The sequence below is a fragment of the Lagenorhynchus albirostris genome, chromosome 13 (genome assembly GCF_949774975.1).
Source record: "Lagenorhynchus albirostris chromosome 13, mLagAlb1.1, whole genome shotgun sequence".
NCBI lineage: Eukaryota > Metazoa > Chordata > Mammalia > Artiodactyla > Delphinidae > Lagenorhynchus > Lagenorhynchus albirostris.
The window spans coordinates 43,580,400-43,606,615 of record NC_083107.1 but is presented as its reverse complement, the minus strand read 5'-3'; the positions used below and the strand labels follow the sequence as shown (position 1 = coordinate 43,606,615).

Below are 26,216 nucleotides of genomic sequence, written 5' to 3'. Positions count from 1 at the left end.
AGATCCATGATTTAAAAGACGGGGTGACCCTCTCAAAAACCTCTCACGGGGGCCGAAGCCCGCAGGTGCAGTGAGGCGTGCGCGCGCGAGTGCTGGCGCCCCAGAAGACGCCTCTCCCGTGGAGAGGGAGCCGGAGAGCCCGGCGGGGTCTGGCGACCGCGTACCTGGCGGCTCGTCTCCGGCGGCGGCGGCGGCGGATGATGGTTGCGGCCGGCGCGCTGGTCTGTGTCTGTGCGTCGCCGCGGAAATCAGCGCCCGGCGCTGCACGCTGAGCCCTTGCAGGTCCTCCACATCCCGAGCCTTGGTGAGGACAGACCCGGAGCCCAGGGGCCGCGGACCCGCACGCGGAGCGACCGGGGGGCGAGTGGGGTTAGCTTATCATGGCGGATCGGACAGCTCCCAGCTGCCAGCTCCGGCTGGAGTGGGTGTACGGGTACCGGGGTCACCAGTGCCGCAACAACCTGTACTACACCGCCGGCAAGGAAGTGGTCTACTTTGTGGCTGGCGTCGGGGTGGTTTACAGCACCCGCGAGCACAGCCAAAAATTCTTCTTGGGACACAACGACGACATTATCAGGTAAGGAGGTGGCCTGGGGCGGTGGGGAGGGGTTGGGTGTGAAGGTTGGAAGGATGACGGGAAGGATGACCAACTGGGCTTTCCTGGGGTCAGATCCGGAAGCCCCATGGAATAAAGGAGTCTCTCTGGAACCTCATGGAATTACAGAAGGGCTACTGATTCTAAGGCTAGGGCAGAAGCAGGGTAGGGGGTGCAGGTGGGGAGAGAGAGATTTCTTTTTATTCCTCCGGAAGGCTTTTAAATCTCTAAGGAGTTAAGTGTCCTGATGCTTTTTTGGTGTTCATTCCTGCTACAAGTGGAAGGATCCTGGTAAACTATCAAACACTTCTCCTTCCCTCCCTAACTAGGAAAATGTAGGACCAATAACCTGAACTGTGGGTATCATCTTTGGGGGGCTTTTTAGAAGGTTCCTCAGCAAGCAAGAGGATTGAAAAAAAAAAAAAACCCTAAAAGAAATTTTGCTAAAGGTAATTGGGATCTTCATTCCAGATGCTTTGAAACTAAGAAATTTCTGCAGTGGGTGGGGAGTTTGTTCTCTAATATTTCCCTTGGTAGTGACTTAGTGCCAAAAAGCATATTTATGGATGCTTCCACACCATCACTGAGGTTATAAAAGGCTGGCAGTTGCTGGACCACAAAACCCTACCAGCCAGCCCACAGAATGACCAACATCTAGTAGCGGATGGTGGGACTGATTAGAAGAACAAAACTGGATGAATAGACATCTTAGGGGTCCTCCTTATTAAATTGTAGAGGGGTATATTTTGATTTTTGGCCCTGTCCTCTTATCTTTGGACCAGACGCATTTTCCTCCAGCCCTTGTCAGCTTCTTGTGTGACCAGACAAGGTGTGGTCCAGATGCTGTTCACAGGGAATCCTTTTCAGCCTTCAGCAGTTAGGGAAGATTTCCATATGGGAGCCTCAGCCCACAGGGAAAATGACTTGCTGAGGATGGACTACAACTGACAGAGACCATATTTGTACCTTCCAGACTTGTGTGTTCATTGATGCAGAACACACTAACATCACATTTCAGAATATTGCCACTTGTGCTCTAAGTTTCCTTTCATAATGAAATAAATGGTTAAGTGGTGTAATGATAATGGTCTTAATGTCTCTGTGGGAAGAATGATTTTTAAAAACTAGCTTTTTCCCTCTTGTAGTGTTGTGATTATTCTGTATTCTGGAGCTTTCTTCCCCCCCCAAGCCCTAAAGTTGAAAAAATTGTTACAGAAAGTAAAAACTTAATATTTGAAAATGCAGTGAGATATATTTTTTAAAAATCTTGAATTTTAGAAGATGAAGATTTTAAGTACTAGGAGCTCTACCGTTCTCAAGATTGGGTGGAACTGACATGTAAAACTTTCTTCATGTCACATATGACAGAATAGCTTTCTTCTCTCCCTGCTATGGTAATGGTTGTGATTGGGGCATCCTTACCTAGTCCCATCCTGGAGATTTTGCTTCTGTAATTGCTGAACTGATTATTAAAGTCAGAGGTGCAAATGATTAACAGTGACTCGTGAAAAGGTTAGATGTTTAAAAATTAAAACCCATTATGTTTTTGCTCTTTCTTAATGCAGTGCTTTCCATTACACCGTCAAAATAAGTTGTAGTCCTTCGGGGGAAGGGAGAGAGTGGCAATTAAACAGAAAATTCCCTGCGGTTAAATAATAGTAATGTGACAGTTCATTGAACTACTTTGAGGATTTGAACTCCTAATCTTAATTTTTTTTCTCTAATAGGAAAAAAATTAAATGCACTGTTGAAACTGAAGGTGGGAAAAGGGTGGAGTTGCAGTGAACCACTGTTATGACAGGCTATCGGACTAGTGGGGATGTGATGATACCTGGCTTAGTTTAAGAAACACTCAGATTTGAAGATAAGGTGAATGAAGTTATTTGTGTAACTGGGTTTGCAAGGAGCTTCAATTTTGAAAAGAAAAAAAAAGATGATTTAGCTTCTGGTCTTTTTATTAAGATAGTTATATCTTTATGCTTTACAGTGACATAGTAGCAAGGCTGCCTGCAGAGAAAGGACTTTATTGCTAAATTTTCGATGATATTTGGTTGGGTCTGAGTATAGGTGAGCAGAGTTCTTTAATATCCATGTATGTGTTTGCACCTAGGAATAAAATTAAGTCCAACAGATTAAAAAACACAGACCACAGATCATTATATAATTAAGAGCTGTAAAATTAGAGAATGTAGAGTGTTTATGTTATTTTGCTTTATCTTCTATATGTAAATATCTTTTTCCCATGAAGGTAGTACACAAGCAATATTTGTTTTTATCCTTAGTATATGAGACTTTTAAGTGCCATTTCCTTCATAATTTTATTCCCAGAAGCATACTAGATGTTTGAAATTAGTATTGTAAAATGTTAGGAATATTAATGTATTAACTGTATATATGGAAAGGAAATTTGTAGTCTTTTATCTTTATGAATTTCAACTCATTTCTGTATAGCCAGTTATACTACTGATTTTCTATTTAAAATATTGATGTTTCTCATTGAATGAGGAGGACTAAAGCTAAAGTACTAGTGCAGAATGTTTGGGGTTTTTTGGAATCATGACAAATATTAAAACTTCTAACTCTTGATTCCATCAAACGAGATATGTAAGTAATTGTCCACATAGCTTTTGCATTAGTTTGAAAGATATATTCATAATGCATACATTTCCCACTGTTTTATTTATTGTGCTACTTTCCCAAGAATATTAACTAGAAAGCAGTCCAACAAATATTGATACCACACTCCATTTTAGAAAACCTTGTCATCTCTGAGATCACGATGAACTTTAATAATAATACTGTAGGATTTGGCAGAGCTCATTAGAGTTCAGCGTATGTTTCCTCCTGATTTGACAGACTATGTGTTTAAGTCAGATTTTTTAAGATGTTCATATGTGAAGCATAATGTGATTTATTGGATGTGGAGGCTTAGTTTTATTCTCTTGAATGACTGCACTTCAATACAGTTAACAGATTAGTGGATGATGCCATATTTTAGCTCTGATAACATTGTGGTGGGACAAATAAATATTAAAGCAACACTCAAATCAGGGCTTGAAGGCAAGGACCGTAATACAGGCAGGAATAATTACTAACTTGGTTTCTGCTGCACGTAGCAGACCATGACACAGTACTGGAGCAAATGAAAGAAAAGGTCATGAACACATTTGCTCTCTGTCACCTCCCATCCATTTTCACAGTGACTCCAGTTGAGACATTTCTCTCCTTACTCTGGATCCCTATTTTGCATCTGACTAGTCCCCTGTCTCCCTTTTCGTTTCTCTTATTTTTCAGCTCTCTGTTGCAAGGGAGGTTTTTCGGCAGTACCATTTTAGGGGAAAGTGCGCTTTGATTTCACACCCACTTGGGTTTGAACCCACTCTGCTCTTTGTTTACTAGAGGCATCCAAGTGAGTGGCTTGACCTCTCAGGGCCTTGTTTGTTTGTGAAAGGGTGGGTAACAACACCTAAGTTGCAGAATTGTAACTATTAGAAGTAATGTATGCAAATAGTTTAGCATGGGTCCTGGCCCTTAATTGTTGCTCAATAAATGCTCTTAGTAATGATAGTAGTAGTACAGTATTTAATCAAAAACACACACATACACCAAAGACAAAAAAATGTTTCCTCACTGTTCATAGTCTGAAGTCCAAAATTCTGAGTTTTCCATTCTCCCTGCTCTTAACCCATCTTTCTACCTTCATTTTCCTTTTCTTTAAAAAAACCCATAAATTGTTTGCTTCCCACTTGCCGTATAATAAAAGTACTATGTTCTTTCCTGTCTCACGCTGGGATGATTTATCTCCCCCTTCATCCTTCTTCTCCCGATTCCTTTCCCCCAGTGGCATAGTGGTGGGAGCATGGGCTTCGGTCAGACAGACCTGATTTTGAACCTAGATGTGCCACCAGTTGGGTGACTTGGGGAAGCTACTAAACCTCTGTGAGTCTCAACTATCATCAGTAAAATAGCTTCTCATACATGCAATGGAGGTTTAGAGGTACCTAACTTGTAGCTTGTGGAGATAACATACAAGGTTCCCCACAGTGTTTGGCAAATAGGAAGTGCCCGCCGCAGGGAGCCTGTTTGTATCTGCGTCTTGCATGGCCCCATCCGTTTCAATCCCACCTCTCCCATGAGACCTTTTACCATCCTTAGTTGAAGGGGTGCCTTAGATGAAGGAACGCGTTGCACTCCTAAAGTTTTGCGTCTTTCGTGACCGATGCTGCTCGCTTGATATATATCATTTAGTGCCGTTGTTTCACTATGAATATTTTCATTTGTAAATGTATGTAAGATCCTTGAGGCTGAGAATGAATTTAATAATCAGAGCCGGGCTTCTCTGGTGGCGCAGTGGTTGAGAGTCCGCCTGCCGATGCAGAGCACACGGGTTCGTACCCCGGTCCGGGAAGATCCCACATGCCACGGAGCGGCTGGGCCCGTGAGCCATGGCCGCTGAGCCAGCGCGTCCGGAGCCTGTGCTCCGCAACGGGAGAGGCCACAGCAGTGAGAGGCCTGCGTACCGCAAAAAAAAAAAAAAAAAAATCAGAGCCAACATTTCCTGAGTGCAGACTCGGTGCTAAATGTGTGTACAGATTTATCTCTTCCATCTTCTCGACAACCCCATGACGTTGGTACTGTGGTTAGCCTCAATTACCTGGTGAGGAAACTGAAGCACAGAAAGGTTAAAGATGTTGCCCATGGTCACTATTTAGTAGATTGTAGAATGGGAATTGGAACCCAAGTCAGTCTGATTCCAAAACCCAGAGCTATCACTTCACTGCTTTACACACTTTTTTATTCTTCTCGGTTACTGTGGTCCCTACCATCGTGCCTTGTTTCTAACCAGAACTCAGTAAGTTTGTGATTCCTTGTAACTGTTTTTCACCCTCGTGCTTTATTTAAGGGTATTTGAAGCAGATCACTAGAACTCTGTTTAGAAATGGAACCATGTTCAAGTTCACCTTAGGAACATCACCAGCTTTGAAGCAATGACCTGAAACAAGGAACTGCTGGAGATGTTTTTTAAAAATTTGTTAAGTCTCAATTGTGACCTGGCTAAAATTACCTGGTGCTGCAGGTGCACTCAATTGCACTTGTTGAATTTGAAGAGAGGGGTGTAATAGCCATGGTTGGGCCTGCAGTGTTGGGTAAACAGGTTCACATGAAGGCCTGGAGATGTGATTTCATATTCTTCAGTCCCTTGACCAGTTTGAACAAGGGAAGCATGGGGATAGCTATAAAGAATCAAACCTGTATTGAGTTGAGTGCTTGCTCTGTACCAGGCGCGCGCGCGCACACACACACACACACACACACACACACACACACACACACACACACACACACACACACACACACACACACACACACACACAGAAATCCCTTCATCCACAGCTCTGAGAGATAGCCTTTATTTTACAGGTACAGCTCAGAGAGGGAAAGAGATTTAAGCGAAGTCACTCAGTGGTACCATCCACACTATTCGTTGCATCTTACTTGCTCTGTTCATTGGCATGAGCATGTAGTGAAAGGTTTTGATGGAAGCTTACGGTCTATTCATAAATGATTTTACTATTGTTATTTTTGTTAATAAGCTATAGTCTGGTGATTTTTAATTAAGATTTATTTATTTTCTAAATTGGGTAGATTTTACTCTTCTTCATTTGTTTATTCATCAAAAACTTATTTCACATCTAGAATGTACCAGATGCAGGGGTGCAGCTTTGAACATGACCAAGTTCTTGCCCCCATTCTGGTGGAGGAAGCCAACAATGAATGAACAAGAAAGCAAGGTGAATATATCAATAGATTGTGATAAGTACTAATGAGGGAATGGCCTTGGAGGGGAACTGGGTTGAGTGGGGGTGTGGGAGCTACCTTAGATAAGGTTTCCAGAGCAGCTGTCTAGGGAGATGGCATTTAAGCTGAGACCTGAAGGATGAGAAGGGGTAAGCTAAGATGTGATGGAGAAGAGCAGTTATGTGCAGCGGCACCAGGGTGACAAAGAACTTGGTGTGCCCAGAAGTCTGGTATAGATATCCAGAGAAAGACCAAGGTCATAGTACTTCTCATTAATGCCTCATGGGTTTTGGCAGCATATGTCCTAGATTTCCCAGGACAGTCACAAATATTCCATTCAGTTATTGTTATGGGTATACTTGCTATTGTCATGTCATGATTCTCTTTTTAATTCAGAATATATGACCATGTTTTTATTTTTAAAATATGGTTACTATATAATGGATCACAGCTTGAAAAACGTTACACTGCAGTATGCTCTCTTATAAAGAATTATATTGGCTCCACCACCAACAGTCAATCAGAATGTAGATTATACTGTGGTAAGTGAAAAACTGTTTCATGGCAGCATCTTTAAGCAGGGCTGTTCTAGGGCCTCTCCTACCCACAAGGATGTGGATCTCAATAACTTTGCAGTGTAGGTGATGTATTTGCCAACAAAAAAGAAAAAGCAAGCTGTTGGGAAGGTTACCTTGCTAACTCTGCTTCTGGAACTGACTCTTTCCCCAGTAAGCTGGAGCGGCATGGAAAGCTATCCTTTAGCCAGCAGACCTACACATCTTCAGCAGTCAGCCTCCTCTTGTAGGTTTAATTCGATTTGTCATATGTGGATTGGACTTAAATGTAATTAAAATGTTTGACAGCAAACAGTTCTTCTCAAATATCATTGTGCATAGGAGTCACCCAAGCACTCACTAATAAAATCTAGATTCTGATTCAGCAAGTCTGGTGGTGAGGGCTGACATCCTGCATTTCTAACCAGCTTCCAGTTGATGCTGATGCTGCTGGTCTGCTATGCAGCAAGATGTTCGGATCCTCATTTGTATGTTTCAGATCTCAGTAGGCCAGTGTTTTTTTTTTTTTTTTAACCCAAAAGATGTTGCCATCTTGTGAAATAGACTTTTAATAATATATGTATATATGACTCATATTTATTAAATTCTTAAATTAACAGAATCAATTTTTCATTAAGTTGGCACCTAGCACAGTGTTCTTTTCTTTTTTTTAACATCTTTATTGGAGTATAATTGCTTTAAAATGGAATGCTAATTTCTGCTGCATAAAAAAGTGAATCAGCTATACACATGCATATATCCCCATATCCCCTCCTCTTGTGTCTCCCTCCTGCACTCCCTATCCCACCCCTCTAGGTGCACACAAAGCACCGAGCTGATCTCCCTGTGCTATGCAGCTGCTTCCCACTAGCTATCTATTTTACATTTGGTAGTGTATATATGTCCATGCCACTCTCTCCCTTCGTCCCAGCTTACCCTTCCCCCTCCCCGTGTCCTCAAGTCCATTCTCTATGTCTGCGTCTTTATTCCTGTCCTGGCCCTAGGTTCTTCAGAACCTTTTTTTTTTAGATTCCATATATATGTGTTAGCATACGGTATTTGTTTTTCTCTTTCTGAGTTACTTCACTCTGTATGACAGACTCTAGGTCCATCCACCTCACTACAAATAACTCAGTTTCGTTTCTTTTTATGGCTGAGTAATATTCCATTGTATATATGTGCCACATCTTCTTTATCCATTCATCTGTCGATGGACACTTAGGTTGCTTCCATGTCCTGGCTATTGTAAACAGTGCTGCAATGAACATTGTGGTACATGACTCTTTTTGAATTATGGTTTTCTCAGGGTACATGCCCAGTAGTGGGATTGCTGGGTTGTATGGTAGTTCTATTTTTAGTTTTTTAAGGAACCTGCATACTGTTCTCCATAGTGGCTGTATCAATTTACATTCCCACCAACAGTGCAAGAGGATTCCCTTTTCTCCACACCCTCTCCAGCATTTATTGTTTGTACATTTTTTGATGATGGCCATTCTGACTGGTGTGAGGTGATACCTCATTGTAGTTTTGATTTGCATTTCTCTAACGATTAGTGATGTTGAGCATCCTTTCATGTGTTTGTTGGCAATCTGTATAATTTCTTTGGAGAAATGTCGATTTAGGTCTTCTGCCCTATTTTGGATTGGGTTGTTTATTTTTTTGATATTGAGCTGCATGAGCTGCTTGTATATTTTGGAGATTAATCCTTTGTCAGTTGCTTAATTTGCAGATATTTTCTCCCATTCTGAGGGTTGTCTTTTCATCTTGTTTATGGTTTCCTTTGCTGTGCAAAAGCTTTTTAAGTTTCATTAGGTCCCATTAGTTATTTTTGTTTTTATTTCCATTTCTCTTGGAGGTGGGTCAAAAAGGATCTTGCTGTGATTTATGTCATAGAGTGTTCTATGTTTTCCTCTAAGAGTTTTATACTGTCTGGCCTTACATTTAGGTCTTTAATCCATTTTCAGTTTATTTTTGTGTATGGTGTTAGGGAGTGTTCTAATTTCATTCTTTCACATGTAGCTATCCAGTTTTCCCAGCACCACTTATTGAAGAGGCTGTCTTTTCTCCATTGTATATCCTTCCTTCCTTTGTCAAAGATGAGGTGACCATATGTGCGTGGGTTTATCTCTGGGCTTTCTATCCTGTTCCATTGATCTATATTTCTGTTTATGTGCCAGTACCATACTATCTTGGTTACCGTATCTTTGTAGTATAGTCTTAAGTCAGGGAGCCTGATTCCTCCAGCTCTGTTTTTCTTTCTCAAGATTCTTTTGACTATTTGGGGTCTTTTGTGTTTCCATACAAACTGTGAAATTTTTTGTTTGAGTTCTGTGAAAAATGCCATTGGTAGTTTGATAGGGATTGCATTGAATCTGTAGATTGCTTTGGGTAGTATAGTCATTTTCACAATGTTGATTCCTCCAGTCCAAGGACATGGTATATCTCTCCATTTGTTTGTATCATTTTTTTTTTTTTTTTTTTTTTGCGGTACGCAGGCCTCTCACTGTTGTGGCCTCTTCCGTTGTGGAGCACAGGCTCTGGACGTGCAGGCTCAGCGGCCATGGCTCACGGGCCCAGCCACTCCGCGGCATGTGGGATCTTCCCGGACCGGGGCACAAACCCACGTCCCGTGCATCTGCAGGTGGACTCTCAACCACTGCACCACAAGGGAAGCCCTTGTTTGTATCATCTTTAATTTCTTTCATCATTGTCTTATAGTTTTCTTCATACATGTCTTTTGTCAGGTAGGTGTTTTCCTAGGTATTTTATTCTTTTTGTTGCAATGGTAAATGGGAATGTTTTCTTAATTTCTTTTTCAGATTTTTTATCATTAGTGTATAGGAATGCAAGAGATTTCTGTGCATTAATTTTGTATCCTGCTACTTTACCAGATTCATTGGTTAGCTCTAGTAGTTTTCTGGTAGCTTCTTTAGGATTCGCTATGTATAGTATCATGTCATCTGCAAACAGTGACAGTTTTACTTCTTCCTTTCCTATCTGGATTCCTTTTGTTTCTTTTCCTTCTCTGATTGCTGTGGCTAAATCTTCCAAAACTATGTTGAATAATAGTGGTGAGAGTGGGCAACCTTGTCTTGTTCCTAATCTTAGTGGGAATTGTTTCATTTTTTCACCATTGAGAACGATGTTGGCTGTGGGTTTGTCACATATGGCAAACCATACATGGTTTGCCTTATTATGTTGAGGTAAGTTCCTTCTATGCCTACTTTCTGGAGAGTTTTTATCATAAATGGATGTTGAATATTGTCGAAAGCTTTTACTGTATCCATTGAGATTATCATATGGTTTTTATCCTTCAGTTTGATAATATGGTTTATCACATTGATTGACTTGTGCATATTGAAGAATCCTTGCATTCCTGGGGTAAACCCCACTTGATCATGGTGTATGATCCTTGTAGTGTGCTGTTGGATTCTGTTTGCTAGTATTTTGTTGAGGATTTTTGCATCTATGTTCATCAGTGATATTGGCCTATAGTTTTCTTTTTTTTGTGACATCTTTGTCTGGTTTTGGTATCAGGGTGATGGTGGCCTCATAGAATGAGTTTGGGAGTGTTCCTCCCTCTGCTATATTTTAGAAGAGTTTGAGAAGGATAGGTGTTAGTTCTTCTCTAAATGATAGAATTTGCCTGTGAAGCCATTTAGTCCTGGGCTTTTGTTTTTTGGAAGATTATAAATCACAGTTTAAATTTCAGTGCTTGTGATTGGTCTCTTCATATTTTCTATTTCTTCCCGGTTCAGTCTCAGAAGGTTGTGCTTTTCTAAGAATTTGTCCATTTCTTCCAGGTTGTCCATTTCATTTGCATAGTTGCTTGTAGTAATCTCTCATGATCCTTTGTATTTCTGCAGTGTCAGTTGTTATTATTTTTTCATTTCTAATTCTATTGATTTGAGTCTTCTCCCTTTTATTCTTGATGAGTCTGACTAATGGTTTATCAATTTTGTTTATGTTCTCAAAGAGCCAGCTTTTAGTTTTATTGATCTTTGCTATTGTTTCCTTCATTTCTTTTTCACTTATTTCTGATCTGATCTTTATGATTTCTTTCCTTCTGATAACTTTGGGGCTTTTTTGTTCTTCTTTCTCTAATTGCTTTAGGTGTAAGGTTAGGTTGTTTATTTGACATGTTTCTTGTTTCTTGAGGTAGGATTGTATTACTATAAACTTCCCTGTTAGAACTGCTTTTGCTGCATCCCATGGGTTTCAGGTCATCGTGTTTTCATTGTCATTTGTTTCTAGGTATTTTTTGATTTCCTCTTTGATTTCTTCAGTGAGCTCTTGGTTATTTAGTGGTGTATTGTTTGGCCTCCATGTGCTTGTATTTTTTACAGATAATGTTCCTGTAATTGATATCTAGTCTCATAGCATTGTGGTCGGAAAAGATATTTGATATGATTTCAATTTTCTTCAGTTTACTAAGGCTTGATTTGTACCCAAGATATGATCTATCCTGGAGCATGTTCCATGAGCACTTGAGAAGAAAGTGTATTCTGTTGTTTTTGGATGGAATGTCCTATAAATTTCAATTAAATCCATTTTGTTTAATGTGTCATTTAAAGCTTGTGTTTCCTTATTTATTTTCATGTTGGATGATATGTCCATTGATGAAAATGGAGTGTTTAAGTCCCCTACTATGACTGTGTTACTGTCAATTTCCCTTTTTATTGCTGTTAGCATTAGCCTTATGTATTGAGGTGCTCCTATTGTGGGTGCATAAATATTTACAATTGTTATATGTTCTTCTTGGAGTGATCCCTTGATCATTATGTAGTGTTCTTTGTCCCTTGTAATAGTCTTTATTTTAAAGTTATTTTGTCTGATATGAGAGCTGCTACTCCAGCTTTCTTTTGATTTCCGTTTGCATGGAATATCTTTTTCCATCTCCTCAGTTTCAGTGTGTATGTGTCCCTAGGTCTGAAGTGGGTCTCTTGTAGACAGCATATATATGGGTCCTGTTTTTGTATCCATTTAGCAAGCCTGTGTCTTTTGGTTGGAGCATTTAATCCATTTACATTTAAGGTAGTTATCTATGTATATGTTCCTATTGCCATTTTCTTAATTGTTTTGGTTTTGTTATTGTAGGTCTTATCCTTCTCTTGTTTTTCCTGCCTAGAGAAGTTCCATTACCATTTGTTGTAAAGCTGGTTTCTTGGTGCTGAATTCTCTTAGCTTTTGCTTGTCTGTAAAGGTTTTTAATTTCTCTATCGAATCTGAATGAGATCCTTGCTGTGTAGAGTAATTTTTTTTCTTTTTTAAAAAAAATTTATTTATTTATTTATTTTTACTTTTGGGTGTGTTGGTTCTTCATTGCTGTACGCGGGCTTTCTCTGGTTGCAGCAAGTGGGGGCTACTCTTTTTTGCGGTGTGTGGGCTTCTCATTGCAGTGGCTTCTCTCATTGTGGAGCATGGGCTCTAGGTGCGTGGGCTTCAGTAATTGCGGCACACGGGCTCAGTAGTTGTCTAGAGCACAGGCTCAGTAGTTGTGGCACACGAGCTTAGTTGCTCCGCGGCATGTGGGATCTTCCCGGACCAGGGATCGAACCCGTGTCCCCTGCATTGGCAGGCGGATTCTCAACCACTGCGCCATCGGGGATGCCCTGCATAGAGTAATCTTGTTTGTAGGTTTTTCTCTTTCATCACTTTAAATATGTCCTGCCACTGCCTTCTGGCTTGCAGAATTTCTGCTGCGAGATCAGCTGTTAACCTTATGGGGATTCCCTTGTATGTTATCTGTTGCTTTTCCCTTGCTGCTTTTAATATTTTTTGTGTTTAATTTTTGATAGTTTGATTAATATGTGTCTTGACGTGTTTCTCCTTGGATTTATCCTGTATGGAACTGTCTGTGCTTCCTGGACTTGATTGACTATTTCCTTTGGTATATTAGGGAAGTTTTCAACTATAATCTCTTCACATATTTTCCCAGACCCTCTTTTTTCCTCTTCTTCTTCTGGGACCCCTATAATTCGAATGTTGGTGCAGTTAATGTTCTCCCAAAGGTCTCTGAGAGTGTCCCAATTCTTTTCATTCTCTTTTCTTTATTCTGCTCTGTGGTAGTTATTTCCACTATTTTATCTTCCAGGTCACTTATCTGTTCTTCTGCCTTAGTTATTCTGCTATTGATTACTTCTAGAGAATTTTAGATTTCATTTATTATGTTGTTCATCATTGTTTGTTTGCTCTTTAGTTCTTCTAGGTCCTTGTTAAACGTTTCTTGTATTTTCTCCATTCTATTTCCAAGATTTTGGATCATCTTTACTATCATTACTCTGAATTCTTTTTCGGGTAGACTGCCTATTTCCTCTTCATTTGTTTGGTATGGTGGGTTTTTACTTTGTTCCTTCATCTGCTGTGTACTTCTCTGTCTTCTCATTTTGGTTAACTTACTGTGTTTGGGGTCTCCTTTTCACAGGCTCCAAGTTCGTAGTTCCCACTGTTTTTGGTGTCTGTCCCCAGTGGCTAAGGTTGGTTCAGTGGGTTGTGTAGGCTTCCTGGTGGAGGGGACTGGTGCCTGTGTTCTGGTGGATGAGGCTGGATCTTGTCTTTCTGGTGGGCAGGACCAAGTCTGGTGGTATGTTTTGGGGTGTCTGTGACCTTATTATGATTTTAGGCAGCCTCTCTGCTCATGGGTGGGGTTGTGTTCCTGTCTTGCTAGTTGTTTGGCATAGGGTGTCCAGCACTGTAGCTTGCTGGTCGTTAAGTGGAGCTGGGTCTTAGTGTTGAGATGGAGATCTCTGGGAGAACTTTTGCTGTTTGATATTACGTGGGGCCGGGAGGTCTCTGGTGGACCAATGTCCTGAACTTGGCTCTCCTACCTCAGAGGCTCAGGCCTGACACCCGGCTGGAGCACCAAAACCCTGTTAGCCACACTGCTCAGAAGAAAAGGAGAAAAGGAAGAAAGGAAGGAAGGAAGAGAGGGAGGGAGGGAGGAAGGGAGGGAGGAAGAAAGGGAAAGAAAGAAGGAAAGGAAGAAAGAAAGGAAGAAAGAAAAATAAATAAATTTATTAAAATTGAAAAATTATTAAAAATAAAAAAATTTAAAAAGTAATAAAGAAAGAAAAGAAGAGAGCAACCAAACCAAAAAACAAATCCACCAATGATAACAAGCGCTAAAAACTGTACAAAATCAACAACAAAAAAACGGACAGACAGAACCCTAGGACAAATGGTAAAAGCAAAGCCATACAGACAAAGTCACACAAAGAAGCATGCACATACACACTCACAAAAAGATAAAATGAAAAAATATATATATAAAAGGAAGAGAGCAACCAAATCAGTAAACAAATCTACCTGTGATAATAAGCTCTAAATTCTAAACTAAGATAAACATAAAACCAGAAACAAATTAGATGCAGGTAGGAAACCCCATGTCTACAGTTGCTCCCAAAGTCCGCCTCCTCAATTTTGGGATGATTCGTTGTCTATTCAGGTATTCCACAGATGCAGGGTACATCAAGTTTGATTGTGGAGATTTAATCCTGTGCTCCTGAGGCTGCTGGGAGAGATTTCCCTTTCTCTTCTTTGTTCGCACAGCTCCTGGGGTTCAGCTTTGGATTTGGCCCCGCCTCTGCATGTAGGTCACCTGAGGGCGTCTCTTCCCGCCCAGACAGGACAGGGTTAAAGGAGCAGCTGATTAGGGGGCTCTGGCTCACTCAGGCTGGGGGGAGGGAGGGGTACGGAATGCGGGGTGAGCCTGTGGCGGCAGAGGCCAGCATGACATTGCAACAGCCTGAGGCACACCGTGTGATCTCCTGAGGAAGTTGTCCCTGGATCCCGGGACCCTGGTAGTGGCAGGCTGCACAGGCCCCTGGGAGGGGAGGTGTGGATAGTGACCTGTTCTCAACACAGGCTTCTTGGTGGCGGCAGCAGCAGCCTTAGTGTTTCATGCCCGTCTCTGGTGTCTGCGCTGATAGCCACAACTTGCGCCTGTCTCTGGAGCTCGTTTAGATGGTGCTCTGAATCCCCTTTCCTCGCGCACCCCAAAACAATGGTGTCTTGCCTCTTAGGCAGGTCCAGACTTTTCCCCAGACTCCCTCCCAGCTAGTTGTGGCGCACTAGCCCCCTTCAGGCTGTGTTCCCGCAGCCAACCCTAGTCCTCTCCTAGTCCGCAGCCAACCCTAGTCCTCTCCCTAGTCCTCTTTCTTCGGAGGATCTGACCTCCGAAGTGGGAGCCTCAGCTCCTAGCCCCCGCCCGCCCCGGCAGGTGAGCAGACAAGCCTCTCAGACTGGTGAGTGCTGGTCGGCACTGATCCTCTGTGCAGGAATCTCTTTGCTTTGCCCTCTGCACCCCTGTTGCTGTGCTCTCCTCCGTGGCTCCGAAGCTTCCTCCCCGCCACCCCCCATCTCTGCCAGTGGAGGGGCTTCCCAGTGTGTGGAAACTTCTCCTCCTTCACAGCTCCCTCCCCAAGGTGCAGGTCCTGTCCCTATTCTTTTGTCTCTGTTTTTCTTTTGCCCTACCCAGGTACATGGGGAGTTCCTTGCCTTTTGGGAAGTCTGAGATCTTCTGCCAGCGTTCAGTAGGTGTTCTGTAGGAGTTGTTCCACATGTAGATGTATGTTTGGTGTATTTGTGGGGAGGAAGGTGATATCCATGTCTTACTCCTCCGCCATCTTGAAGTTCCCCCTAGCCCAGTGTTCTGTCTTCTCCAGAAAGAACCAAGCAGGAACTGGTTGGAACAAGTTAAGGAGATGGCTAGGGTGCCACTGTGAGCAGCGGATGAGTATGCCACAGCCTTTGTGTAGACATATGGTTTCTAGTCTGTTGAGTATATACCTAGGAGTGAAATTGCTGTGTCTTATGGTAACTCTATGTGTAACTTTTTGATGTACTACCAAATTGTTTTCCAAACAATTTTATCAGCAATGTATGAGAGTTCCAATTCCACTACATCCTTACTGACACTTGTTATTGTCTTTTTGATTATAGCCATCCTGTGGGTGAGAAGTGGTATCTCATTGTGGTTTTAATTTTCATTCCCTAACAACTAATAATACTGATCACCTTTTCATAATTTTTTTGGCCATTTGTATATTCTTTGGAGAAAAGGTCTATTCATATCCTTTGCCCATTTTTAATTGGCTTGTCTTCTTATTGTTGTAAGAGTTCTTTATATATTCCGAATATAAGTCCCTCATCTGATATAGTATTTGCAAGTATTTTCTCCCATTCAGTAAGTTATCTTTTCACTTTCTTGATGGGGTCCTTTGAAGCACAAAAGTTTAAAATTTTGATGATGTCAAATTTATTTATCTTTTTCTCTTGTCACTTACACTTTTAGTGTTATATCTAAGAAACCATCACCTAATCCAAGGTCATGAAGATTTATTTCTGTGTTTTCTTCTGAAAGTTTTATAGTTTTAGCTTTGACATTTAGGCAGATAATACATTTTGAGTGTGAGCTAGGGGGTCCAACTTCATTTTTTTACATGTGGATATCCAGTGGTCACAACACTGTTTGTTGAAAAGCCTTTTCTTTTCCCATTAAATTGTCTTGGATGTCTATAGCCTTTGAATTGCCCTACCAGGCAGCCCATTCCTTGCACACAGAAGATACTGAATGTTTGGGGACCCAGAAACAATCATTAAAAAGATTAACCTAGAAGTAATAGAAATTTGAGGCTTTGGTTACCATTCTGTGTTTGTAAAGATGCCGTTATATACTATGAAAGATATATAGATTTTTTTTAACATCTTTATTGGAGTATAATTGTTTTACAATGATGTGTTTCTGCTTTATAACAATGTGAATCAGCTATACATATACATATGTCTCCATATCTCTTCCCTCTTGCATCTCCCTCCCTCCCACCCTCCCTATCCCACCACTCTACGTTGTAACAAAGCACCGAGCTCATCTCCCTGTGCTATGTGGCTGCTTCCTACTAGCTATCTATTTTACGTTTCGTAGTGTATCTATGTCCATGCCACTCTCTCACTTTGTCCCAGTTTACCCTTCCCCCTCCCCGTGTCCTCAAGTCCATTCTCTAGTAGGTCTGCATCTTTATTCCTGTCCTGCCCCTAGGTTCTTCATGACCATTTTTTTTTTTAGATTTTTATATATTTAAAAAATATAACTGTTTATACTTTGAGGAGCTGGTGCAGTGTTTAGCAACTGTTGGTTTAAGGACGAGCAGCAGTCTATACATTGGCTTTTTTTACTTCCAGAGATTCTTGGTTTTTGAAAATGAACTTGTAGTCTTCAATCTTGCTTCTGGAGACAGACCTACTGAGACAGCTGAGGAGGTGGAGGTGGTCTGGAAAGCAAAGAGAGTGGTCAGAGAGGGTACCCCGTGACCTCTTTATCAGTTTCCTCCTTTCTTCCCTCAATGTGAGGCAGACACCTGGATGGCCTCAACCTAGAAGTTGAAGGATTCTAGGATTGCCCACTAATTCTCCACCATTCCTTTTCCTATCCACATGAAGGAGGGGAGTGGCAGGCCAGCTCTACCTCCCTGAGAGGAAAGAAGCTTTCTTTGGACTGGTAGTACATCAATACGCTGGTCAGAGGATTATTCTAAGGTTATTGAGAATTATTTTAAGACATGAGGATTTTTGTTTAGTTTAACTCCTGTTTAATAATGTCATTAAATTTTTTTTCTCTGTTCGTTATGAATTGATTTCATGGGTAAGAATAAAACAAGTTCTACCAATGACAGGATGCCTTCTAAGTAAGAGATTATTAGTTGCAAGAAATGGAAATTTTCTCGAAGAAACACAAGGAGGGGATCATAAGATGACAAGAGAACCTTCGGGAACTCAGTTACAGAGCGTATGGCTGGCCTCTTAGACACTGCAGTTATCAAGCGGCTACTCTTTTCCTATTTCTTTCTCTTGCAAGTGTTCCCGTCATCACAGGGATTCACATCTCTGCTTCTCTATGGATAAAATATGCTTTGATTTCCTCCTACTGCAGACTGGCTTCTTAACTTAATGATCCATTTTGCACATAGCCACCAAAAAAAAAAAAAAAGCCATCTGGACCCCCTCACTGTACATGACGACCCAACTTGATCCTACAAAACCAATTGATTGGACACAGTGGAGGGAGGGGGAGGGTGGGATGAATTGGGAGATTAGGTTTGACATAAATACACTACCATGTGTAAAATAGATAGTTAGTGGGACTCTGCGATATAGCACAGGGAGCTCAGCTCGGTGCTCTGTGATGACCTAGATGGGCGGGATGGGGGGGATGGGAGGGAGGTCCAAGAGGGAGGGGATATATGTATACATATAGTGATTCACTTCGTTGTACAGCAGAAACTAACATGACATTGTAAAGCAATTATACTCCAAAAACAACACACAAAAAACCCAATTGATTAGGTCTTGTGAGTCTTAATTCCAGATTTCCAGGAAATAGAATCTTATTGGCCTAGCAGGGTCAGCAGGGTCAGGATGTCCACCAGTTCCATCATCTGTAGCCTGGAGGGTGGGACTAGGTTTCAAAGGGCTGCCCCTTTAAGGAAGATTGTCTAATAAGGGAGATAAGGACTGAGGAAGAATGAATGGCAACTCTACTATAGGAGGTGGATTAGAAGAGGAGGTGGCAAATGGTTTTTTGATGGACAGAACAGAGTGAGACAATGATGAGAAATACTGAGTTGAGGGCAAGAAGAGGCCAGGAAAGAGATATGAAGAGGTTTTAAAGACAAAATACTGGGCACTTCCCTGGTGGCGCAGGGGTTAAGAATCCGTCTGCCAATGCAGGGAAGATGGGTTCGATCCCTGGTCCGGGAAGATCCCATATGCTGCGGAGCAGCTAAGTCTGCGCACCACAACTACTGAGCCTGCGCTCTAGAGCCCGCAAGCCACAACTACTGAGCCCATGTGCCACAACTACTGAAGCCCGTGCACCTAGAGCCCGTGCTCCGCAAAAAGAGAAGCCACTGCAACGAGAAGCCCACGTACCACAACAAGAGTAGCCACCACTTGCCGCAACTAGAAAGCCCGCACACAGCAACCAAGACCCAACGCAGCCAAAAATAAAATAAATAAATAAATTCATTTAAAAAAAACCACAAAAAACCCCCACAAAATACTGGTGATACAATTCATCATGGTATTTTCAGTTCTCATAAGAGGCCATGCGAGGGAGTCCCTGGGAAATGCTGGCCAATGGCTGGTAACCACAGCCTTGGAGGGCTAGGTGGACATCAAGCGTTTGCCTACTGGGGTGCCAGTGCTCCTACTAAGAGTGTTCCCTCTCCTGCTGGGGTCTGGTGGTAGGGGTGGTGGCGGAGGGGAGTATATGGGAATATAGGGGCTGATGGTAGCAGGCACCAGAGAAATGGCCTGACGGCATGCACAGGAGGCTTCCTGGAGCTGGTGCAGGCTGCTCAGGTGAGGGAGGTGAGACTTGGGGCAGCAGCTGTTTACCAGCTGGTGAAGAACTTTTCCATACTTTAGCTGGCACAGATACTGGTGCATACCTGCTGAACACCAGCCTTGGCAATGAGTGAAAAGGTTGCATGAGTCAACCCTGGATGATTTAGTGAGCTTGGCCATCTAACAGACATTGAAAAAGAATCTTCCTCAAGCCAGACTTAAAATCTACCTACGGTTCCCCATTACCAGCAGGATAAGGTTCAAGCTTATCCATGCTCCCTCAGCATGGTCTCCTAGGGCTATTATGATCTGGTCCCTCTCTCTTCCTCCAGCTTGATGTCCCTCCCTGTCCTAACATCCTCCAGCCACATCAAACTCCTTGCAGTTCCCTGGACCCAGCATCCTATTTTGTGTATCCTCATCCTCGCACATGCCAATTTAAAAAATAACTTTTATTGGAATATAGTTGATTTACAATGTTGTATTAGTTTCTGCAGTACAGCAAAGTGAATCCGTTAGACATATCCATATATCCACTCTTTTTTAGACCCTTTTCCCATATAGGCCATTAGAGAGTATTGAGTAGAGTTCCCTGTGTTATACAGTAGATCCTTATTAGTTATCTATTTTATATATAGTAGTGTATATATGCCAATCCCAATCTTCCAATTTATCCCTCCTCCCTCTTTCTCCCCCTGATGACTGTAAGTTTGTTTTCTACATCTTGCACGTGCCATTTTGACTGCCTGAAATGACCCCTCACTTGTCCACTTATACAGTCTTTTTCTTTTTTTCTTTTTTTTTTTTTTTGCGGTACGTGGGCCTCACTGTTGTGGCCTCTCCCATTGCAGAGCACAGGCTCCGGATGCGCAGGCTCAGTGGCCATGGCTCATGGGCCCAGCCGCTCCATGGCATGTGGGATCTTCCCGGACCAGGGCACGAACCCGTGTCGCCTGCATCGGCAGGCGGACTCTCAACTACTGCGCCACGAGGGAAGCCCTACTGTCTTTTTCTTCCTTCAATCTCAGTGCAGTGTTATCTCCCCTGAAGGCTTACCTTGACAGCTCAAGACTATTTAGGCCCTTCTTTCTCTGTGCGTCCAGGCCACCATGCAAGGACCTCCCTGCTGGAGTCATTGCATTCATTGTTTTGCATTTATTGACTTACCTATCTCTCCACCTGATCCGTGATCCATGTGTCCCCTGCCTAACACCTGTTGTGGACATAGTAAGTGCTCAATGTATTGTTATTTGTTGTTAGTTCTTCATATCTCAAATTATTTGGAAGGAGCAAGGTATGAAATGGGGATGAGACTTCTATAGAACTCATTCTGTACATACTTTGTAAGGAGAAAATCCTGAAAATATATTCTCAGTTGGCACTTAGAGGCAGGATTCAGAATCATTTTTCAAAGAAATATTTGAATGGCAGCAGTTACCAATTACTTCATTGCTCTTAAGTCAGATACCAAATTCTGTGTGGCTTCCTCCTTCTATGGCTCTCCTGGTCTAGATGGAAAAATAACCATTGAAGACATATATCCATGGATCCATTGAAATATATCCATGGATCACACAATGAAACATTCCTTCTGAATGACTTAAGATTTTTTGACTGTATTATAAGGAAAATCTTAATTTGTATCTCTTTAGATTTAGGAAACACCAGGGTCTTTTAAGCACCTTTTGACAATATGATGGAACATTTGTAGGGGGGATGTCTGCAGAGATTGTAAGGTAACACCTGTCAACTCTAAATAAATTTAAGTCCTTTCTGGACCAGAAGAGTTTCACCCAAATGTACAGAAGTAGGTGTTCAAAGACAGGCCTCCTGGAGAAATTGGTTTTTGAAGGATGAAGAGCAATTTGGCAGGCAAGTGGGAAGGGAATAGGGGAAGGAGGGAACACCAGGGAGGGAACAGTTTGTGCAAAGGGTCTCCTGAAGGGAGAGTAGTTGAGTGTTGCTAGAGTGAGGAATATATTGTGGGAGATGAAGCTGGAGAAGTGGGCTGGATTTACAGCTCACCCCACAACTTACGGGACCAGGGAGAGGATTTAAACAGAATGAGACAAGACCAATTTACATTTTAGGAAGATCACTGAAGGCATAGGATTTCTACTTCATTTATATTAACCTTTTCTTTGTGATTCTTCTCTACACTCTTTTCCTTTAATGCCAGACTTCTTAGAAAGGGAGCACGACATTGTACAAGGGGATTGGGTCCCATGGAATTTAACACTGGCTCTGGCTCTGACCAGATGTGTGACTTTGGGCCTGGGACTTAACATGGGCCTCAGTTTCCTCCTCTACAAATGAGCAGGCTGGCTCACTACAAGATCTCGAAGATCCTTCTGAAATCCTTTCTAAATCAAAGTGCTGAGATTCTGAGTTGTTGCCATTTACTGCCTCCTTTTTTTAATCTTTTGGTTACTCTCCAACATAATGAACTGGTTTCTACTTCCACCAGCCCCTGGAGTCATTCTCTGGAGCAACTCCCGTGACCTCCAGTGCTAAATGGGGCCGCCCCCTGTGTAACCTCTTAACAGTACTGGGTAGAGTTGATCACCTTCTACTCAATATCCTCCCTTTTCTCTCCTTGAGACTGTAGCCTCTGTAGCCTCCTGCCTCCCTGACTGACCCCTGTCTCCTCCCTGTAGGCCCACCTTTTACACAAAGGGGCTCCTCAACATCGCTTATCATATTTTCCTGCCAAAAATTCATGACCTGAAGCTAATCATGAGGAAACAGATGAATACAAATTGAGGGACAGTCTACACCACAACTGGCCTGTACTTTGCAAAAAAATGTCATTCTCACAGAAGACACTGTTCCAGATTAAAGGAGACTAAAAACACAGAAATAAATGCAATATGTGATCCTAGATTTGGGTGGGTAGGGATTGCTATGAATGACAGTGTTGGGACAATGAGTGAAATTTGAACATGGGACTGTATGTCAGGTAATAGCATTGTGTCCACATTAAAATTCTGAATTTGATTGTAGCAGTGCGGTTATTTAAGAGAAAGTACTCGTCTTAGGAGATATGTGCTAAGATATTTAGGAGTGAAGGGTTATGAAGCTGCAGATTGCTCTCACAAGGTTCAGTAGCAACAGCAACAACAGTAATAAGGTGTCTGTGTGTGTTTGTATGTATGTCTGTATTTGTGTTTCTTGTGGCATCTATTCTCTCCTCTTCTTGTTTCATGCTCTTTCTGTAAGACCTCTTACCCACTGCTTCCTCCCTGCTTCCATCCTTGCCCTGCAAGTCAAGTCATGTTAATTCCTGCTCAGAACTCTCAGAGTAAACACAGAAGTCCTTATAATGGCCCCTAAGACTCTTTGGGGATTTGGCCTCCTGTTACCGCTATGATCTAATCTATTTTCTCCCCATCCCTTGCTCCACTCCAGCCACGCTGCTGCTTGAATACCTAAGCACTCTTCTGCCCCAGGGCCTTTGCACTGGCTCTTGCCACCTTTTGGCTCCACCTTCTTCCAGACGTCACATGACTCCCCTCCATTAGGTCCCTGCTCAGTATCATCTTCTCAGTGAGGCCTATCCTGACTACCCTTTTTAAGATTCAGACCCCTCCCCAACACACTTCTTATTACCCATCCCTGTTTTATGTTTCCCCTTAGCTCTTTTTTATTTTGAGCCTTGTTGACTCTCTTCACTAGAATATAAGCTCTACTTGGGCAGAGTTTTTTGTTCACTGCCCTGCCTACAGTGCCCCAAATGATGCCTGGTATGTATCAACAGAAGACACTTAGTAAGAATTTATTGAATGAATAAATGACTAGTATATGTTGACTTTCGTTTGTTTTGAGATAACCCCCTTGGAATTTCTGCTTAGAATAGGATTTCTTTTGGTGGGGGTGGCGGGATTGCCTTTGACAGATTGTGAAGCTTGTGGATCCCATCTCAGAATAATAGGTTTGTTTGTTCTGCTTTATCCTTTTACCAAAGTACAATCTAGATATAGAAAAGTGCACATATCATAGTGTACAGCTGGATCAATTCTCACAACCCAAATGCACCTGTAGCCCTCACCCACATCAAGAAATAGAACCTTAGCAAGCATGACAGAGACCCCTGAGCGCCCCCTTTCAGTCACAGTCCCCACTGTGAAGGTGACCTCTATCCTGACTTTTTTTTTTTAAAGATGATAATAGCAATCAGCACGGTGATATTTCTTGTCAGTGTTCTTTATTATTTAGAATAGTAACAAATCCCATATTAATTTGACTTTTTAAAATAATTAATTAATTAATTAATTTATGGCTGTGTTGGATCTTCGTTGCTGTGCATGGGCTTCTCACTGCGGTGGCCTCTCCTGCCACGGAGCACGGGCTCCCGGCACGCGGGCTTCAGTAGCTGTGGCCCGAAGGCTCTAGAGCTCAGGCTCAGCAGCCGTGGCGCACGGGCCCAGCCGCTCCGCGGCATGTGGGATCCCCCTGGACCAGGGCATGAACCCGTGTCCCCTGCACCGGCAGGCGGATTCCCAACCACTGCGCCACCAGGGAAGCCCTATCCTGACTTTTAAGTGTAGATTAGTTTTGCCTGATGTTGTACTTTTAAAGGGAATGGTACAGTATGCATTTTTGTGTGTTTGGCTACTTTCAGTCAACATTATGTTACGAGATTTATCTGTGCTTCTGCATGTTTATTCTCAGTTCCATATTTTCCATTGTATAGAAATATCATAATTTATCCATTCTACTGTAGATGGGCATTTGGATGGCTTCTAGTTTCTTTCAGCTACTATTAACATTCTAGTACAAGTGAACATATATATGCAGTTCCACCTAGGAGTGGAATTTCTGGGGCATGGGGTGCATGTATGATCAGTTTTTCTTGGCACTGCCATACACTTTTCCAAAGTGGATATATCAAATTATACTAACACTATCATGGAATAATGTTTCCTAGTGCATAAAATAAAATACATAAATAGGATTACAAAGAAAATTAACTATTCTGAAATACAGTTGTAGAAATATTTTTAATATGTTGTGATGTATTACATGTGCTTCTTTATTAACTCACACAATTGAAAGGTCTAGCAGTTTTAATAATTATCATGATTTCAAAGTAGTGATGAGTATCCATGATGTTTGAAAGATCTGTAACAACTGTAATATGATATGAAAATATCTGTGATTTTATTGATCTCTAGGTCACAGGTACTACTATAGTTTGTTGCCTACATTCTGAATGATAGGAAATACTAAAGTCTGTTACAAGTTAGTGAAAAATAAAGATTTTTAGTAATTTTTAGACCATCTAAATACATAAACCCTCCTGAATTCTATTAAGGGGTACATGGACTCTAGGTTAACAATCCCTGGATTAGAGGAACAAAAATGGTTTACATCAAATATTTCCTAGGTGTCTACTACGTGTCATATACTGTGCTAGGCACTGGGGACCCAACAGTGAATAATATGCATCTCTTCTCAAGGAACTTATAATCATGAGGGCAATATTCATAAATAAGTTGGCAGCTGGGTATGTGTGTTCAGGTCTGTGATAGTTAGCCCAGGACACAGACCTAACCCATGCATGGGAGTGCATGGTGGTCAGGGAAGATTTTCTGGAGGAGGGAGCATCATTAGCTTTGGGCTCTGGGCTGGTCACTCTGGCTGCAGTGTGAATAGGGGATTGATGGAAGGGAAGTCTGGGGGCACTTGAAGTGATACAGCTGTGAGAGCATTATGATAGTATGCGAGGAGAGCAATGAATGTATTCTGGAGGTTCTAGATTCGTGGTGATTGACTGGATATAGGTGAGTGGGGAGAAGGAAGGTGTAAGGTGATAATCAGCTGGTTGGATGGTGGTTATCATTCACTGAAATAGAATGAGGAGCAGGTTCAAGGCCAAGGAGTGATGAATTCAGCTTTGAACATGTTCAGATTGAAGTGTCGGAAATTCCGAGAGGTGATTATACATATATGTGGGTCTCTTGCTCAGGAGAGAGCCTTGTGAGTTGCAAGGGGCATGTGGGAGTGGATGAGATAACCCAGAAAGCACACGGAGGAAAGAGAAGAGGCCAGGCTTAGGATTTTGAGGAAGATCAACGTTCAGGGGATCAGCAAAGAAAGAAGTGCTTGTGAACAATGAGAATAGTCACAGGGGTAGGAGGAAAACCAGGAAAGTGGAGTGCCCTGGAAGCCAAGAGCAGAGACAGTGTCAAGGAGATGCTCAGCAGTATCACTAGAGTGCAACAAGGTAAGTCTAGAAAAGGGCACTGTGGATTTAGCAATGAGATCGTTGATGAATTGCTTTTACTACAAAAACACTGGGAATGATTTTTTTCCTCGGGGTTGTACTTTTATCTGGGTTTTAAACTTTCCATTATAGCAGTTAGAATTCTAAAGGCCATTTCCTTTTAGCTTTACTTTTCTTCCTACATCTCTTATACATTTCTCTCATGCTCCAGTGACTTTTATGCTGCACTGATGGTAAGCAGTCATCTTGGCTTAATGACTTGTATCTCTAACAAACTCTAGCCCTTTTTTTTTTGTTTTTGGACAATGAGAGATATGGCTACAGACACTGCTTCTTAAAAAGCCTTCCAGTTCTGTTATTCTGCATAGTAGACATGAGCGCAGTCACTTGAACACAATCACTTTGGCCAGGCTGTGTTTATCTATGTGGGAACCTTGCCTGCTGACAATGAATTCGTGTCATCCTTCTTGTTTTGAGTAACACTCAGTTTTTAGTCCATATGATAAAATATAATGGAGGAGATATAAATTCTAGAATGTTTCATAATTATTTTCTTCCCAGAATGTCACTTGGATTTTTATACAAACTATAGGAGAAAAGTGGGAAGATGTTCAATGAAATAAGCCTGTGTTCAGTGCTGACTGTGTAAATGACAGTGTTAACAGGGCACAGCGATAACAGTCCTCCAACAAGGAGGCCT

At 42.0% G+C, this 26,216-nt stretch overlaps 1 protein-coding gene across 2 annotated transcripts in view; it reads left to right on the top strand.

The window, feature by feature from the left end:
* The first annotated feature begins 380 nt into the window (after nt 1-380).
* EML6 (EMAP like 6) overlaps nt 381-26,216 on the top strand; it is a 315,311-nt gene continuing 289,475 nt past the window's right edge. For both annotated transcript variants that reach the window (XM_060170079.1, XM_060170080.1), the window contains exon 1: nt 381-577. In XM_060170079.1, the coding sequence (XP_060026062.1) occupies nt 381-577 (197 nt within the window). The remainder of the gene's footprint in view (nt 578-26,216) is intronic.